General features: G+C 40.4%; 1 protein-coding gene across 7 annotated transcripts in view; it reads left to right on the forward strand.

Moving 5' to 3' along the window:
- Positions 1 to 18,668, forward strand: part of CABIN1 (calcineurin binding protein 1) — a 138,863-nt gene that overhangs the window by 37,549 nt on the left and 82,646 nt on the right. For all 7 annotated transcript variants that reach the window (XM_081288485.1, XM_081288490.1, XM_081288489.1 and 4 more), the window contains 5 exons: positions 1,151 to 1,345; positions 6,130 to 6,372; positions 7,562 to 7,733; positions 12,532 to 12,647; positions 17,817 to 17,978. In XM_081288485.1, the coding sequence (XP_081144611.1) occupies positions 1,151 to 1,345; positions 6,130 to 6,372; positions 7,562 to 7,733; positions 12,532 to 12,647; positions 17,817 to 17,978 (888 nt within the window). The remainder of the gene's footprint in view (positions 1 to 1,150; positions 1,346 to 6,129; positions 6,373 to 7,561; positions 7,734 to 12,531; positions 12,648 to 17,816; positions 17,979 to 18,668) is intronic.

Below are 18,668 nucleotides of genomic sequence, written 5' to 3' on the forward strand. Positions count from 1 at the left end.
GAAGAAGAGAACCTCCTGCATGCTAAGCAGGTCTCTTGAAGAGAGGGCAGGAGAGGCCTAGGAGAGGTAGTTCTGGCTTGCCCAGTGGCAGATATGGAAGTTTCTGCTAGCATAATTTAGTTAAATTATGTTCAGTTCCCCTGACTGTGTGTGGTGGCAATTCCAGCAGAGCTAGAGGGAAATGTCAGCTGATGAAGACAATTGTTGATATGCCTATGAGGGTGGAATAGTGGTACCTAGCACACATGCTAGATAGACTCCACTTAAATGGCACTCTTTTTTTTTTTTTTTTTTTTTTTTTTTTGTGCAACCTTAGTCCTGTTGCAATTCCACATCTGTAATGTCCACCTTGTCTGAAAGTAGCCTGTAGACTCTTCAAGGTTGTTTTCAGGGCAAGTCCAGTTCCCTGACTTTTGCCCCTGTTTCTTGATTTGGTTTTCCTTCTAACTAGGGAGACATGGAACAGGCTCTGGAGAACTATGACAGTGCCCTCCTTCCTGTGTACTGAAACTGCATCAGGCCATATAAAGAAATGGTTCTATGGGTTAGTTATGAGTGCCTAAACTCCCTAGGTCTGGCAGCCTGACACTGTAGTTCTGAAAATCTGGTTTGCTGAACTGTGACCACAAGGTTGTATTTTTTTTTTTTTTTTTTTTTTTGGTATTGAGGATTGAACCCAAAGACATTTAACCACTGAGCTACATTCCCAGACCCTTTTTAATAATTTATTTAGAGACAGGATCTTGCTGAATTGCTTAGGGCCTCACTAAGTTGCTGAGGCTTTGAAGTCACGATCCTCCTGTCTCAGCCTCCCAAGCTGCTGGAATTACAGGCATTTACCATTGTGCCAGCCCACAAGGCTATCTTGACTATTATGGTAGATGTTGTTCTGGAACCCCTCTGCTTCTGTGGTGGTTTTGGGGTTTGGGTATATTTTTTTATTAAAGAACTAAATGACTTGACCTTAATATAAATACTTTAAAAAGCACATATATTTATGTGAACACTCATATTATTTTTTGGCTTGAGTTGAGGGTAGGGGACAACATCTAATTTATCCTCATCTGGATGGGATAAATGGAAACACTGACTAGATTCTGGGAGGGTGTGAAGGGTTTACCATCAGACAACATCTTTGGACCTTTTTCAGATTGATAAGAACCTGAAGTCACTAGAACGGTGCCAGTCCCTGGAGGAGATTCAACGGCTTTATGAGGCAGGTGACTACAAAGCTGTTGTGCATCTACTCCGCCCCACTTTGTGCACCAGTGGGTTTGACCGGGCCAAACATCTAGAATTTATGACTTCTATTCCTGAGAGGCCAGCCCAGTTGCTTCTGCTACAGGTTTGTGCTCCCTGTCTATATTTCTCACCTTTGCTTGTGCATGTGTGTGTTCTCTGGAGGCTCTGAAGTAGCCCATGAGAACACATACTTAGAAAAGTGGGAGTCCAAACTATTAAACCTGGCTCTATGAAAATGTTAGTCAGAAGATGTTCAAAACTGGGGGAATATTAGAATCTAGGAATGCAGGTTCTAGAGTTCTTTGTGGCTCACAAAGTTTTGTTTTTAATTTAACTTTTTTTATTTGTTTTAATTTGTTATACATAGCCGTTTAATGCATTTATTTACTTTGATATATCATACATAGATGGGACATAATTTCTCATTTTTCTGAGTGTACATGTTGTAGAATCACATTGGTCATGCAGTCACATATATACATAAAGTAATAATGTCTGTTTTGTTGTATCCTTTCTATCCCTATGTCCCCTCCCTTCCCTCCCTTCACTTCCCTCTACTGAATCTAAGGTAACTATTCTTCTCTAGTGCCCCCTACCTTATTGTGAATTAGCATCTGCATATTAGAGAAAACATTTGGCCTTTATTTTTTGGGGATTGGCTTATTTTGCCCAGCATGATACTCTCCAACTCCATCCATTACTGGCAAATGCCATAATTTCATTCTTTTTTAAAGCTGAGTAATATTCCATTGAATATATATATATGCATATGTGTGTGTGTATGTATGTGTGTATATATATATATATATATGCATATGTGTGTGTATGTATGTGTGTATATATATATATGTATATACATATATATATATATATATATATATATATATATATATATATATATATGCATATGACATTTTCTTTATCCATTCATCTGTTGAAGGACACCTAGGTTGGTTTCATAGTTTAGGTATTGTAAATTGAGCTTCTATAAATATTGATGTGATTTCATTACTTCAGTATGCTGATTTTAAGTCCTTTGGGTATAAACCGAGGAGGGGGATAGTTGTGTCAAATGGTGGTTCCATTACCAGTTTTCTGAGGAATCTCATACTGCTTTCCACAGTGGTTGTACCAATTTGCAATGTATGAGTTTGCCTTTCTCCTCATATCCTCATCAATATTTATTGTTGCCTATATTCTTGATGATTGCCATTTAGAGACTCTGAACTTTTGTATGGCAGAGGAAGAAAGAAATGTCAGAATGTTATCCATCCATCCACCTATTTATTCATCCATCTTTGCTTTTGTGCTCTTTAACTGTTAAATAGATATAAAATTGATAAAATACCTGTACAGTGTAAAGAATCAAGATAAAATAAAGATCTGTGTACAACTGCATAGTTGAAGAAAAAGAATAGCAACATCTTGTTTGAAGCTGCACATGCCCTCTAGTAGCTCCCTTCATACCTCTGTTCTTTAGGAAGAAAATCATTTTGGAACCCACCAGGGAGCCAGCAGTTGCCTTGGAGAGTTAATTGCTCAACTCTCTGAGCCTCAGTTCCTCATTACTAGGATTGGGGTGGCAAGTTTTCTTACCTCAGGCCTGCCATGAGGATTATGCAAGCTAATGTGTGTTAGAACAGGGCCTGGCACATAGCAGGTACCATGGAGGTGCCTCTGTCATTAGTGCCACCAAACTCTATGCCTAATTGGACAGAGGGACAAACATGGACAATAGTAATGTATTTGGTGGCATTGACTGGTCTGGAATCCTGGTCCTTTATGGTTTGTACCACTAATCACATTGTGTATATTATATTATTGGATTCTTACCTCTTAATTTGGAAAGAGACAACAGTCTTATCCCAGCTTTTTGTTCAGATTACATGTGGCATTTCAGTCATTAACTTTCTTGAACTAGGAAGGAATTAAGAGGTGCAACTATGGGCAAAAATCAGGCAGCAAAGCCCTGGTGAAAAGGGAGGAAAGAGTTGGCTTAGGGAGGGAGAACAGGGAATGGGGAGGCAGACTGTAGATCCTGGCTAAGGAGGTCAGGCAGAACCAAGCTGAGATTAGGAAATGAGATGTATCTGACCTAAGTTATCATAGCAGGCTATTGGGTGGCCCAGCATGGCAGTGTGTGGGAGGGACAGAGGAGTGTTACCCCAGGATGGCTGTGGGGGGAAGAGGCCAGCTCTGTCTGTGTCCCTGTCGGATGTTCCCACTGTTTCGATGTCTTACTCTTGTGGTCATTGTAATCACCTACTGAATGTGGTAGGAAGCTCCACATTCTTTAGGAAGAATTGATGTGGATGGGTGAGTCACTGTTTGAATGGACACTGAATAGTGTTAAGGCCTATACGTTAGGACTGTGCCACATGCTATAGAAGCTCCTGAATTTTGTGAATAAATGATTGCTGATCGTTGCTATTTCATGTTGAGAGAGTGTTTTTTTGTTTGGTTAGTTTTTTTTTGTTTTGTTTTTTAATTTCAGTTATTCAGAAGACAAAGACTATTATCAACTAACTTTTACAAATAATTGAAGAATGTTGTCTAAGCAATTTCAATGTAGAGGAAATCTTTTGAAGAAAATATGGAATGAAAAATATATGGATTGCATATCTGTCCTCTAAGTTGGATGCTAACAGTAGTTAGGAATGAGGCCCTATAGAATAAGATAAGTACATAAAGTAGGCAGGAAGAACAAAAACAAAACAAAACACCTGAACAGTACATAAACTAGCTCAACAGGCATTTTGTTTTTTTTTTTTTTTTTTTTTTTTTTTGCAGTATTAGGATTAAACCCACATGCTATGCAGGGGCTCTATCACTGAGCTACACTCCAACCCTAGAGTGCTTATCTACCTAATCTGATATTAATTTTTTCTATCATATCTTGCAAATATTTTTGCTAGTATGTTGTTTGCTTATAAATTGTGATTTTTATTGTTTTTTGTTTGTTTCTACATATAAAAGTTTTGGATTTTTATGTGGTCAGATCTTTCAATGTTCTCAAATGTTTGTGATTTTGTTAATTGTGTTTTTTGTTCATTTTGCTTAAACAGGCTTTTCCAGACTGGGAAAAAAAATACTTATCTACTTTTTTAACACACATGGCTTGATTTCCTACCTACAGGGTGCCTGGCACTGGACAAGAGGCAGGCAGTTTTGAGGGAGTCCATGTTCTAGAGGGGAGGCAGGCAAGGGATATACCACCAGAGATAAAAAATTTATTTGTCCTTGTTTTCTTCTAGCAATGTTCATCTTTTGTTTTGTAAGTTTACTTACTTCCTTTGATTTCTCTGGAGTTGAGAGTTGAATTTAGAACCCTTGGCCATAAGGGTGGGAGGGTTGTCTCACAATTTAGGCAAGCTGCTTTTACATCCCTCAGTATAATTTTTTTCTTGATGAGTTGATCTCTAGATCTTAGTATTTTTGGTTGCTATTTTGAGAAGTATCTTTTTGTTGGGTATTATACTTCCTAACTGTACATTGCTGGTTTATAGGAACCCTACTAACTCTTGCCTGTTTTTTGAATCCAACTGATTACTGAATTACCATTATTTCTGATTGTTTTTTACTCATTTTATTTAGATAGACAGTTGTTTTGCTCACAGTCAATAATAGTTTGTGTTCCACATTTGTTGACACTTAAATTCTTTCTTGCCTTGAGCCCTGGGGATTGTTTCATATTAAGGCACTCCTAATGGATTTTTGTCTTGTCCCTAACATTTACCACAATCTGACTACAGTTTAAGGCCAGAGTCTTTTTCTGCCCTTTTATGCTCAGTGATTTGACCAGGAGGAGTCAACTCTGGTTTTAGACCCCATAGCTACTTCATAGGTGCTTCTTGCCTCAGTGGCCTCTGGCTCAGCCAGTTTTCTCTAAAGAAATACAGACTCTATTTTCCTAGCAGTTAGGGCTAAGTTTGGGAGGTTTTGATGTTTGTTCAAACATTGCAGCACATTTCAAATGCAGTTTGGGTATTTCTGCTCCTGTCAATGTCACTTCAGAGAGTGGTGGCTACCCATGTCAAGGCAGGAAGGAGCTACTGCTGGGCCTGGGCTGTGGGGATGTCAGATCCCAATGGGGCACCAGGTACAAGCGCTTCCTGCTGGTCTAACAAGTAGTCTGCCAGATCTGTGAATTCACAGACAGACTATATTTCCCCGTGTACCAGCCAGTGATAAAAGAACCTAAAATTCCCAGGAGTTTAAATAGGTTGTATTCTAGGGCCCTGGGCAGAGGGGAGCTTTGCAAAAAGTGATAGCTCCCAGAGAGATTTTTAAAATAGAAATAACATTTCTGTGTGGTGTCCTGAGAGCTCTTTCATGGGCACATAAACGCATTTACTGAATACTCATGGTACCTCCAGGGGGGTGATGCAGGGCTGAGGCTGAGAAGGACTCAGCACCTTGGCCCTGCCTGGCATTGGGGACGAGGGGCCTCATAGAACAATAACTTCAGCACTGTCTCACCAGTTGTCTCTGCTGTGGCTTTAGCTCAGGTCCTCCTCTGCTGAAACAGTTCCTCTCCAGTAGCCCGCCCCTCTTCTGCTGAGTCCCTCAGTTTCATGTTGACCAGTTGCCAACTGTGTGGTCTCATTTCTAGGATCCCTCTTTTATAAATGGGGAAAATGAGTCAGAGAGGCAAAGTGCCTTTTTGAAAGTCCCCTGGCTTGTGACAATTATACTGGCATTGCACATAGGTCACTGTCTTCCCTCTTAGATGCCTGAAGGCTGTGTCGACCTGTGTAGGCACTGGGGACCTTTTTCTCTTTTGTACTGTCCCTCATCTCTTTATCTCGGCTCTTCCCATCTCAGGTTTGAGACCAAGGTGTGCTGAGCTTACAGTGCACCTTTCATCTCCCTTTTCCCTGTGCTCAGGACTCCTTGCTCCGGCTGAAGGATCACCAGCAGTGTTTTGAATGCTCTGATGTGGCTCTGAACGAAGCTGTCCAACAGATGGTGAATTCAAGTGAGGCTGCAGCCAAGGAGGAGTGGGTAGCCACAGTGACCCAGCTGCTACTGGGCATTGAGCAGGCACTCTCTGCTGACAGCAGTGGCAACATCCTGAAGGAATCATCCTCCACCACTGGCCTTGTCCGGCTCACCAATAACCTCATTCAGGTAACCCCTATTTCCTTCATTCTCTTCCCTGGCTCAGCAAGTGTGTCAATTTGATGCCTCCTTCACTGTGAACTAGGGACCTCAAAGAGGATGAATTGCCCTCACTGGCACACAATTTGGGGATCTGAGATTGTGTGCCAATCTCCCTGGGTCTGGGAATTAGAGTCAATGTAGTATTTGGCAGGATGGGATTCTCCCAGACCACCAGTCCTAGAGAGAGAAAACAGGCTCAGAACAGGGCCTAGTCTGTTTGCAGTGAGCCAGAGGCAGAATGGAGATAAAAGTCTAAGCCTCTTGATTTCCTGTCAGGACTCTCTACCACCCATGTTGCTGTGGCGCTTCTACCTAAAAGGTAACCACAGCACCCCATATTATCCAGGCAGAGAACCTTCCTCTGAACCATCCTCAGCTCTCTCCTTAACTTCCACTCAGGCCATCTGCAAGTCCTGCCAACCCCACATCCTTTGCATCTCTTTCTTTTGTTTCTCCCTTCATCTTCCTTGTTCTGTCGTAGCCTAGGCACTGTCACTTCTTACATGAACTGTGACAGCACAACCCTATGGTGGTGCTTATCTTTCTACCCTTCCAGCCCAACTACCATCCTACCACAGAGGCCTTTTTCCAAAACTGAAATATGAATGTGTTTCTCCCCTTGCTTAAAACCCTTCACATTTCCCTCTGGGTGGTGTGCTGCTCAGGATGCATTGATACTGTCTCTCTCTCCCCTCTTCTATTTCCTTGGCAGCAGCCATTCTGGCCACCCCTAGGGCCCCATCTATATGCCTGCCCTCTCTAGGTATTGGGCATAGCCATTCACCTGGAAACTTCCTTTAAAGGGCTCACCTTTGCCTGCCCTACCCCTCCTTTGCAACTCCCTGTTGCTACATTTGCTCTCATTAGCATTCAGGTAGCTTATCCATAGGTCTCTTCCCCCAGGCCATTAGCTCATCATGCCACATTCAGTAATTGCACATGGCATGAGGAAGAATGCTGTGACTTGATCACTGGGTACTCTGAGACTTTGATGCGTTACTGGGGTGCTACTAGGTCAGTATTCTCACACCAGAGTTGTGAGGGTGGGCAGGCCTCATGCCCTAGATCTCCTAGTGGACACTGCAATGGAGACTTATTTCAGGTGGGTGGGGAATAGAACTGGCCACACTCTGATACCCCTGGTGCCCCCTGCCAGGTCATCGACTGTAGCATGGCTGTGCAGGAAGAGCCCAAGGAGCCCCATGTCTCCTCAGTGCTACCCTGGATCATCCTGCACAGAATCATCTGGCAGGAAGAGGATACCTTCCGTTCCCTGTGCCACCAGCAGCAGCTTCAGAACCCAGTAGAGGAAGGTGCACTGGCAACAGGTTTGATGGGGCTGGGCCTTGACCCATGGTGTCCTTGCCCCGACCTCTATCTTAGGGTCTCAAGGCCCTACCCAGGTACTCCGAGTTGGCTTGGGTTTCAGTGTGACAGGATTTCTCACGGCACTCGGAGACAGAAACTTCCCTGTTTCTTCCCTCAGAAAGCTCACTGTGCAGTAAATATGGGAAGCATGAATGTATGATGTGTTGCATGTCTGGTGCATGTGGCAGCATGGAGGGAATGACAGCAAGGCCAGTGCTTTAAGGAGTGCCTTGAAGTGTCTCATATTGCTAGCTCCTTTAATCCCATAGTAGCCCCAGAATGGGAAGCCAAAAGGGCAAGCAAAGGTTCCACATTCTAGCTGTCATTTCTTGGCTGTGTGATGTGACCTTTGGCAGTTCAGCTTCTATTTTCCCTTATTTATACTGGGAATAATGGCAGCTACCTCAGAGGTTTGTTCCAGGAACAGACTGAAATAAAACCATGAAGCACCATAGCAAATTAGTACCTAGAGTGTCATAGGTGCTGAGTAGTGAGTAGTCATGAATTGAGAACCTGAAGAAGACAAGCTAGGACCAGTGATGGAGATGGCACTTGAACTATGGTCAATATGGGTAGAAAATGTGCTGAATTAAAGGAACTATATCACAACACCTAGTTGACACCTAAAGCAATCATTGCTGTAATCCTGCTTTTTTTTTCATTTTTTTTATTTTCTTCAGTTTGCTGTCCAGCCTATGCTTGTATACATCTATTTGTTAGTATATATAATATACATATTTATATATTTATTTAACTAACTTAAAATTAAGTTTACTGAGAAGTTTTTCCTTAGTCATTTATAAAATAAGAAATGTGGAGAGGAAAGAAACTCATCCCTTTTTCACCTGAACAGAGAAAACTAGAATTAACATGTCTCCTTAATTAATTTATCTCCTTCTACTCCTTGTCTCTATAATTTTGTGTACTCCTCAGATATTTCTCAGCTGCTTATTATATGTTAGGCCTCTGAATTAGACTCCACTGCCCTTGACAGGTTTGTGATAAGGGGAGAGAGGTGAGCTTTCTGACTGTATATTAGGCCAGTGAGATTAGTGAGGTGCCTGAGGCTGCCTGAGGTGGGCTGGGAGGTGAAGCTGAAAACTGATAGAAAATCCAGAGCAGAAGATGCTAGGGAGGTGGAGCCATAGTGGGCAGTGTGACTCAGGAGGCCTGGAGTGTGTGGGTTGTATGTGAGGGAGAGCAGACTACAAAGGGCTTTCAGACTTTGTTTTGTAAAGCTATTCCCATTTTTAAAAAATCTTTGTTTTATTTATTTGTTGGTTTTTTTTAATATGGTGTTGAGGATCAAACCCAATGTCTCATGCATGTGAAGTGAGAGCTCAACCACTGAGTTACAACCCAGCCACCATTTTATTGTCTTGTTTTCATAATACTGATTCCAAGTGCATCTCTCCTGAGCTCTTCCCCCTGCTGAGTTAGGAAGACTGCAATATTTCTATTTATAGGTCATACTGTGGGGAACACTTCATGTATACCCTTATTCTTTCGCTCATTTTACTTTTTTAGCATAAATTTCTGGGAATGAACATCTTTTGAGCTCTTGACTAAACAATACCTTTTTACTTTCCAAATAAAATCTTAGTAGTGAAAAAGTAAAAGATTTATAACTATAAATGTTTATTATTTTTCTAAAGATAATACAAGAAGGACTAGGGATGTGGCTCAAGTGGTAACACACTTGTCTGGCATGTGCAGGGCGCTGGGTTCGATCCTCAGCACCACATAAAAATAAAATAAAGATGTTGTGTCCACCGAAAACTGAAAAATAAATATTAAAAAAATTCTCTCTCTCTTCTCTTCTCTTAAAAAAAAAGATAATACAAGAAAACTTCTATATTGAGATTTTTCCTTTCCCTCAAAATTAATTATACAAACAAAAACAGTCTTAAAAAAAAAACCTTCTAGGAAGTAGACAAGGAAAGAGGAAGAGTTATATGCCTCCAATTTTGGAAAGTATGCCAAAGAAAGAGACAAAAATTCTGGGTGGACTGACAGCACACGTGGCTCTGTTCCCTCTGCCCCAATTTAGGTAAACTGAGGAAAGATGGTAAATTGACCAAATTCTGGGAAATATTAATTTTCTCTAATTTGTAGAGAATGGACTGATAGAGAAGCCCCTCCATATTGCCCTGGCTTTAGCAGGCTAAGTTGAAGGAAAGAGCTCAGGGATAAAACACTTCTGAATGTGTGGTGAGGCCATTGTCACACACTAAACTCTTAGCAGGGGTGAGATGGTCTGAGATGCAGAGGTGGCCCACACACATATTGAGCGCTCTGGAAGCAGATACTGTAATAAGATTTATTAGGGATCAATATGTGCAAAAAGTAGGACAGGAAGAAGCAGAAGTGGGTGGAGGAAGAAGTCAAATTGTGATGCAGACCTGACAGAGCCTTGGCCAACCTGGCAGGGAGTTCTGGATGACAGTTGCCCATCAGAACTGTCCTGCCTGAGCTGAGGTAGCCTGGCCTTTATACTCTCATCTCACTTAGTCATTGAATGTGACTACACATTCAGTGAGAAGTGTGTAACTTCAGGTGAGGTGAGTCTCTAGCTCTAGCAGACCCTAAAGGTGAACAGTGTCTGTCTCTGCAGACATAGAAGGAGAATTAAAATTGTAGCTTTAAAGAGAAGGTTTAGCTAATTCGTCCATGATATACTAAAACTGAGTCTAGAGGAATTGCCCAGGCTGACCTTGAGCAGGACAGAAAGAAATGACATGGTAAGTGTACTAACATATTGTAACCACCCCCACAAAGGACTGGGGGAACAAAAAGAAAAGAGTGACTGTAGCCTACCAAAAAAACTGATGTATTCATCCTGGCAGAGAATGTATCTCTAAGGAAGAGAGACAGAATCTCTATATATGGTTGGTCCAAGAAAATAATTAGAAATTTTGAGCTGATAAACAATGAGGTAAAAAGGAAATTGAAGAACTAAAAGAAAACTCTGCAAACCAAATCTCACTATTATAAATTCAAAAACCCAAATGGCAAGGAGCAGAATGAATATGACCAAAATGAACAAGGTGAATGCAGTGAAGAACTCAAAAGCATTGAAAGATGATAGAGGTGGAGAACAGGGATTGGGGTTTGGTGTAAGGATAAGTAGTGCCCCCAGTGAAAAGACTTAGGCAATGGAACAGGAGGAGCAACCCTCCTAATGTCCAATATAAGATAGTATCTGTAAATGTAGTAAAAATTGAATCTTCAGATTCCAAGTGTACAGTAGATACCAAGAGAAATTAATATATTGCAAGGAATATCAAATACATCCTGGTTAATCATCTACTGAAAGGATAAAGATTATTTTGGTTTCTAAGCTGAATAAGTAATTACTGTCTTCATGGGATAAAAAATTAGGCTCATTTTAGATTTCTCTATAACTTCAGTCAATGCAGTTGGGATAATGTATATGTCTGTCCAGTTCCTCAGGAAAAAAATATATAGCCTAAGATATCTAGCCAAGTTGTTTGTAATTACAGAGATAATAAATTATAAACAGATTTATAAAATAGATTATAAGCAGGAGCTCCAGCTCGCATGAGTACTTCTTAAAATCTTTTCTAAAGAATCAACTTGGTACCTAGTCAGAATAGCTAATTCATAAGAAGGGATTTGTGAGGAGCACCGAGTCCATTTAAAATTGGTGTTGAGAGAAAACAACTGGGCTAAGTGTGGTTGTAGAAAAGAATGGAAATGTTATAAACCTGGAATGGTTATAGAAAACATATGAAACAAAACTGAAAGGTAGGGAGAGGAGGAAATATTATAAAGTGAATCACTGATCTTATGTAACAATCATTTGATGTCTGTAAATGGAAACCGTAAGACCCTCAGAGGATTGGAGTGACTAGCAGAGCACAGTGATACCTGTCACCCCAGCAACTTAGAGGCTGAGGCAGAAGGGTCAAAAGTCGGAGGACAGCCTTGGCAATTAAGCAAGACCCTGTCTCAAAAAAAAAAAAAAAAAAAAAAAAAGTGAAATAGGTCAGTGCCTATTGGGTTTAGTGCTCAGAGCAAAAAAAAAAAAAAAAAAAAAAAATGACTTGCTTGAACTTAATGATGACCTGACCTTTTTTTCAAACCAGTGCTTTACTTTTTTGACTGGTGCTAACCAATAATAAAAAGTACCAAGCAAATTTCAGGAAAGAAAGTTATTTCTCCTCAGTAGTAATACCTTCTGATATTTTCTGTTCTGATATGTTCTGTCTTAATCCCCTCTAAAAGTGCAAATCATAAGACACTAATAGATTATGGCCTAGAGTTTCAAAAATAATGAAGTTCTTTAAGAAACTAATAATAATTCTATTGGTAACCAAATATTTAACTGAAATTCAGGGTTTTTTTTCCCCCTTCTGTTTTCCTTTTTTTTTTCCTGTAATATTCAGGCATGTGTAAAGATAAGAAATTTTAGGAAATGGTACTATGAGTTCCATTATTATAAATTATTTGTCCCAAATGTCAACATTGGTTCATCCTTAGAAGTTGGTATTTTGGTAAATGAAGCATTCCTTCTTTATGCTTTCCTGTATGATTTGAATTGCTTTTTGATATGCATGTTTTAGTAAAGCAAATCAAATCATTCTTATTTAAAAACAAGAAAATAAAGGAAAGTAAGAAATTCTGTGGCACTTTTGTAAAGACAAAAAAGCCCCCAAAGTAGAGAGAGCCTTGCAACCTGTTTGCAGTTCCCCCTGTTCCTGCTAACTCTGTTTCTGTTGGTCTGTTCTTCTCTAGGAATGTCAGAGACGCCCATGCTCCCCTCCTCCCTCATGCTGCTCAATACAGCCCATGAATACTTGGGAAGAAGGTCCTGGTGCTGCAATTCAGATGGGGCTCTGCTACGATTCTATGTGCGTGGTTTCCCCAGGCCATGGGCTATTAGTACAGGGTTGGGATGGGGCTGAAGAGTACCAAGAGGAACAGAGCTGTGTTGGCTCCCTTGAGCTTGCTTGGCCTTTCCATGCAGGAGGGCCCACTGTGCCTCTTTGACTACTCTCTATATGTGTGTGACTATTGAGACTTGCCAGAAAACCTGGACTTGGTTCCTATGTTAGTCAGTTTTCCATTATTGTGAGCTAATCAACTTATAAGGAGGAAAGATTTATTTTGGCTCACGGTTTCAGAGGTTTCAGTCCAGAGTCACATGGTCCCATTGCTTTTGGTCCTGTGGCAAGGTGGTAGGTACATCGTGGCAAGAGCATGTAGTAGAGGAAACCTGTTCATGGCAGCTGAAAAGCAACGAGAAAGATAGGAAAAAGCTGGGGTCCTGAAATCCTCATTAAGAGCATGCCCCTAGTAGCATTTACTCCCACTAGGCTCTGCCTTCTAAAGGTTCTACCACTTTCCAATAGTGCCAATACATGGGCCTTTAGGTGACAATCAAGGTTTAAGCTATAGGGCTTGGAATGTGGCTTAGGGGTAGAGTGCTTGCCTCGCAAGGCAAGGGTTTAATCGAGGCCCTGGGTTTAATCCCCAGCACCATAAAAAAATAAAAAAAAAATTCTTTTAAAATCCAAACTATAGCAGTTCCCTTGTGCAACTGAGGCTCAGGGAACTATAGACCTGGTTTTAAATAGCAGGTGAATTTAGTTCCACTAGTTATTGCTGATTCTGTTACTAGTTGGACACAAAAGTAGGCCATAATAATTTTTTTAAAGTAGTCACTGCATTCATCATTACCACCAAAGTCTTTTAAGTCTTATTTGCCAATACCACTTGTTATGCCAGGTTATAATTGCTCAGTCAATAACTATTAATTTATTCAGTCAATAATTCTTTAGTGAGCCTCCATAAGCAGACTTTCTTGAACTTGCCAAGTGTGATTTATTGGTAGTAGCTCTCTGGGGTTACTGAGGATAAGCAGTATTAACCCCGTCCCCAAAGCTCTCTGTTGAGTGGGAGGCCTAGCAATACCAGACAAGTTACAGTGCATCAGGTATTCTGGATTTGCCAAGGGAGAGGCATCCAACCCAGTCTCTGATGTCTCTTTAAAGTTTTTTTGGGACATAGCCACATCCACTCATTTACAAATTAACTATGGCTGTGTTTGCAGTACAGTAGCAGAGTCTAGTATATATTACAAACTTTATAGCCCACAAAGCCTGAAATATTTACTGTATGGCCCTTTAAGAATTTTGCCATCCCCTGTTCTTTACCTTCTTTTCAGCAAGCATACCCTCTTTTCAGCTGTAGCCTCCCTTCCTAGTATCTTCCTCCTCTGCTCTATACTCTCCCCATAGTTCATCACCTGGTAGTATGCTATATAATTTGCTTCTTTATTATATTTGTTGTGTGTCTTCTCCACTGAAATGTAGCTTGTGAAAAAATAGGGAATTTTGTTAAGTTGTTTCATGACTGGATCCAAGTACCTAGTACTGTGCCTGGCACAAATTAGCTTATTTTTTTTTTTTTTTTTGGCGAGGGGATACCAGTGATTGAACTCAGGGGCACTTGGCCGCTGAGCCATATCCCCAGCCCTATTTTGTATTTTATTTAGAGACAGGATCTCACTGATTTGCTTAGCATCTTGCTAGCCTCCTGAGTGGTTGGGATTACATACGTGCACCACTGCTCCTGGCAATACAGAGTAGGTTCTTATTTAATAAATACGTTGAAGGAGATTAAGCATATGTACAGAGCTCGTGTATGTGTAGGGCCTTTCAGTTGGCAAAGCATCATGCTGAGGATGTGGAGACTTGGTGAGGAAACCCTCTGGCCCAGGTTCCAGCCCCAACTCCAGATGGCTGAGTGTCTACCTTACCCTGTGAGCTCCCAGGGCCTGTGTGCTCACCCTGGGATGTCTTTATGCTCCAGGATCATTTTGGGAAGATTTATGCCAGGTGGAATCTGTTTTGATACCCAGGAATTGGCCCCCTTCTTTCTTTCCTCTGACAGTTGCCTAGTACAGGGACATTGCTTCCACAAAGTCACCTTATTCAAATTGGAAGAGTGAGTTACTTTACTACCTTTGTAGGCTGGCCTTGGGTAGGAGTGGTGCTGATAGAGAAGAGAAGGCTAAAGGGGCCAGCATGTGGTCCTATTGACAGTTTACTCAATCTCTGTCTTTTTTTTGGAAGAATGTGAATTGTAGCTGCCAGTATCTGCCAGTTGAATTTAAGAGAGTAGAAGTGATATGAGTACACTTGTGTTTTGTTTATACTTCCTAATTTTTGTGCCCGGGGTCCAACTTGAGATTCCTCTCTGACTCCCCACTCTCAACCCCATGGCTTCTGCCTGCCACTCTCTCGTGGGTCACATATGACTGGCTGGTCCTTTCCTTCTTTTGAAGCAGCCTTCCCCAGTTCCTCCATTCTCTGTTGCCCCTACAGCTGGATACCTTGCTATTTTTTTGTGTTGCATGCCCCTCCCCAACTAGATTGCATCCCTGAGTCCAGGACCTTTTCTGTCTTGCTGTCTGAAGTATCCCTAGGGGTTGAGCAGTGCCTGAGGTAGATTTCTGTCCCAGTGATATTTCTTCAGTGAGTGAATAAAATAGACACTTATTCATTTATCCAGAAGTGCTGCTTGAGCACTCATCATAGGTGCTGTGGAGTTTATCTCAGATTCATGGTCTGCAGGTAAAAGACTGTGTTTTGGGACCAACATCAGAGAGACCCTTTGTGTGGATTATTTTCTCTTAGAGTAGAAATAGTCTGAAATTCTCTTGTATCCCATCTTTTCTGGAGTTAGCTCTCCTCCAACCCCCACCCCCGTACTTTGAATTGAATCCATGGGTGCTCTACCACTGAACTACATTTCCAGCCCTTTTTATTTTTTATTTTGAGACAGGTCCTTGGATAAGTTGCTTAGGCTGGCCTTGAACTTGTTATCTTCCTCTCTCAGCCTCCCAAATCTCTGGGATTATAGGTGTGTACCACCATGCCTAGCTAGAGTTAGCATTTCTTATTCTATGTTTTGTTTGGGTTGAGGAATTATTATCTATTCATCCACACCCAGCTCAGATAGCCCCTCTCCTGTGGAGCCTTTACTACTTTCTGGGGTGTTCCCTTTTATACTGTGTCCCACATACCACTACCCAGATTGTATGCATATTAATAATCTACTGTATTTGCTGCAAACTTGTCTTCTAATGAAAATAGAAAGTTATAGGAAGGGTAACGTATTCATTTCCCTCGCTTGCTTACTTTATTAAAGTTGGTGTGTATCTTTGTAGTCCAGGTTTTTGTGCTTAATTATTACGTATTTGCACATTACTGAACAACATATAGTTGCATGATTTTTAAAATTTTAAGTACAAAATATATTGTTCATAATCTCTTGCAGCTTGCTTTTATTAAGTTCAACACATAGATATCTCCACATTGATATAGATCAATGGTTTATTCATTTTAATAAGTAATGTTGGGTTATTCATTTCAGTTGCTTTATAGGATCATATATTGTGTGAGCATCTGAATTATTTTTAACTTTTTAGTATGGAAATTTCCAAACAATAAAATAGAAGTAATAGTATAGTACACTCCAAGAGGCTGAGCACTGAAAAGTAATTATTTATTTATAATGCATTGCCATTCCCCCACCTATTCCCATCCCGCATTGTTTTGAAGCAAATCCTAGACATTGTATCATTTTGTCTATAAATAGATTATCATTCTCTTAATGATGATATTATGGCATTATGGATTGTGATGGCATTATTATTTATCCATTTTGGAGGTTAACATCCACCAAGTTGTTTATGTGTATTTGTGAGAATTTCTCTAGTGTGGATTCCTATAAAAAGAACTACTAAGCTGGGCATGGTACCACATGGGTGTAATCCCAGCTGCTGAGGAAGGAGGATTTCGAGTTCAAAGCTAGCCTCAGCAACTCAGTGAGGCCCTAAGCAACTCAGTGAGATAAGATGTAGTCTCTAAATAAAGCCTTCAACACAGATCTAAACTAAAACTCGATTTCTTTAGTGAATATAGATCCGTTTAGATTTTTTCTCAAATCAATTATATTTTCAGAATAGGGTCTGCTTATTACTATAAAACTGTTCATGATGTTTGCCTATGATTTTTAAAACGAGTCTTTTCCTGAGGTCTATAATATTAATGTTTTCAAACTATAACCTATTCGTTCCTGGATCTATTTTTTTCTTTACTTTCTAGTTCACTAATTACCACTTTAATATTATCTATTTATATTATTATCTTTTAATTTTCTTTGGGATACTCTGTTGTTTCTTTATTGAGAACAATGCTATTTTAATACTAATTTCCTAATATATGTATTGAAGTATAATATATGTATATAAGTTTTCCCTCAATACATTTTTAGGTACATCCCAGAAATTTTTATATTTAGTGGTTGCTATTTTTATATGATTGATTTCTAAGTTTATTGAATTACATTTAGAGGATACGGTCTGTATTATCTTTTGGTACTTTATGAGTCTTGTTTTTTATCTCGTTTTGATAAAATTTCATAGATACTTGGAAAGAATGCCTGTTTACTAATAGTTCAATAGCCATAGGATCTCATATCTATAGGTACAACTTGTTTAACATATTATTCACATTCTATCTGATCCTCACAAATATTTTGTCTGAGGGAGATTCCCTCAACCCTAATGGGAATTATGTTCTTACACTTACTTGTTTTCAATATTTAACTCCATTATCTCCATTGGAACCTTAACTTCTTAAAAGCAGGACTGTGTTTCACTGCCTAGGAAAAAAAGGTGCTAAGTAAATAATTCATTTAGGAAATGTACAGCTAAATAAATGGAGTATAATGTTTTCTTCTAGTAGTTGGTGGAAACTGGGTATTTGGAAAGAAGGCAGCTCAGCAAACCCAATGGGAGGAGGCTGCTGCCAGAACTGGTCTAGATAACCCCATTAGGATAACAGGTTTTTTCTAGAAAGCATGTATTTTGGAATCAGGTCATGTAGGGACCCAACAAACATTGCCTCCTTAGGTTGAAAGAGTTTAGATCTCCCCAGGGAGATCCTTTTATGACAGGGAGGCTCTCGCAGCAGGCCACTTTTCCAGGCATCTCTTTCTACTCACCATAGGTGCAAGTTCTTCAAAAGGAACTTGCTGCCTCCACTTCTGAAGACACACACCCCTATAAGGAGGAGCTGGAGACAGCCTTGGAGCAGTGCTTCTACTGCCTGTACAGCTTCCCTAGCAAGAAGAGCAAGGCCAGGTACTTAGAGGAGCACTCAGCCCAGCAGGTAAGTCTGCCACCACAGGCCTGGGAAGGAGGCAGCTCTGATGAAGAATGGGGCTCCAGGGATGCAGAAGCTCTTTTGAAACATGTCAGATTTGTTATACTCAGCTCCACAGTCCCAGTACAAGTTGCAAGAAGAGTACAAGAGGACCTTATGGAGTCCTTTGATTAAGGGATAAAGAGTTTCCAAAAAATGGTCTCCTCATAAATGTTGACAAATGATTCAAAAATGTAGTGTAGCAATTCTCTGTAGATTTATTTGTAACTTGGATATGAATAATTCTTTAGAGGTTTTCTTTCTCTCTCTCCTTTTTTTTTTTTTCTAAAGCATCTTGGGTTATTAGCTCATGGTTCCTCAATACTGTCAGTTTTTCTCTAATCTTAGGAATTTTGTCCTCTAAAATATGAGTTCCTTAGGCTAGGATCTCCACTCTGGTTCCTGCCTTTAAAACTATCCGGGCTCAGAGTCAGCACTCAGTTTTCGTCAACCAAACGACTGAGGGAGCAGCTGTGATACAGAGAGGGTCAGTGGCTGGCCGCAGGCCCCCACTTATGATAAAACCCACCCTCTGGCTGAGCCATGTGATCTCACAGAGCATAATCCTCAGTTAAAATATTTGTCTTTATAAAAACTAGGCTTATACTTTCCAAACACTTGAATTTAAGGATTACACTGGGTGTGCAGATTTTAAGA

This window comes from Spermophilus citellus (genome assembly GCF_964194105.1).
Source record: "Spermophilus citellus genome assembly, chromosome: 3".
Lineage (NCBI taxonomy): Eukaryota > Metazoa > Chordata > Mammalia > Rodentia > Sciuridae > Spermophilus > Spermophilus citellus.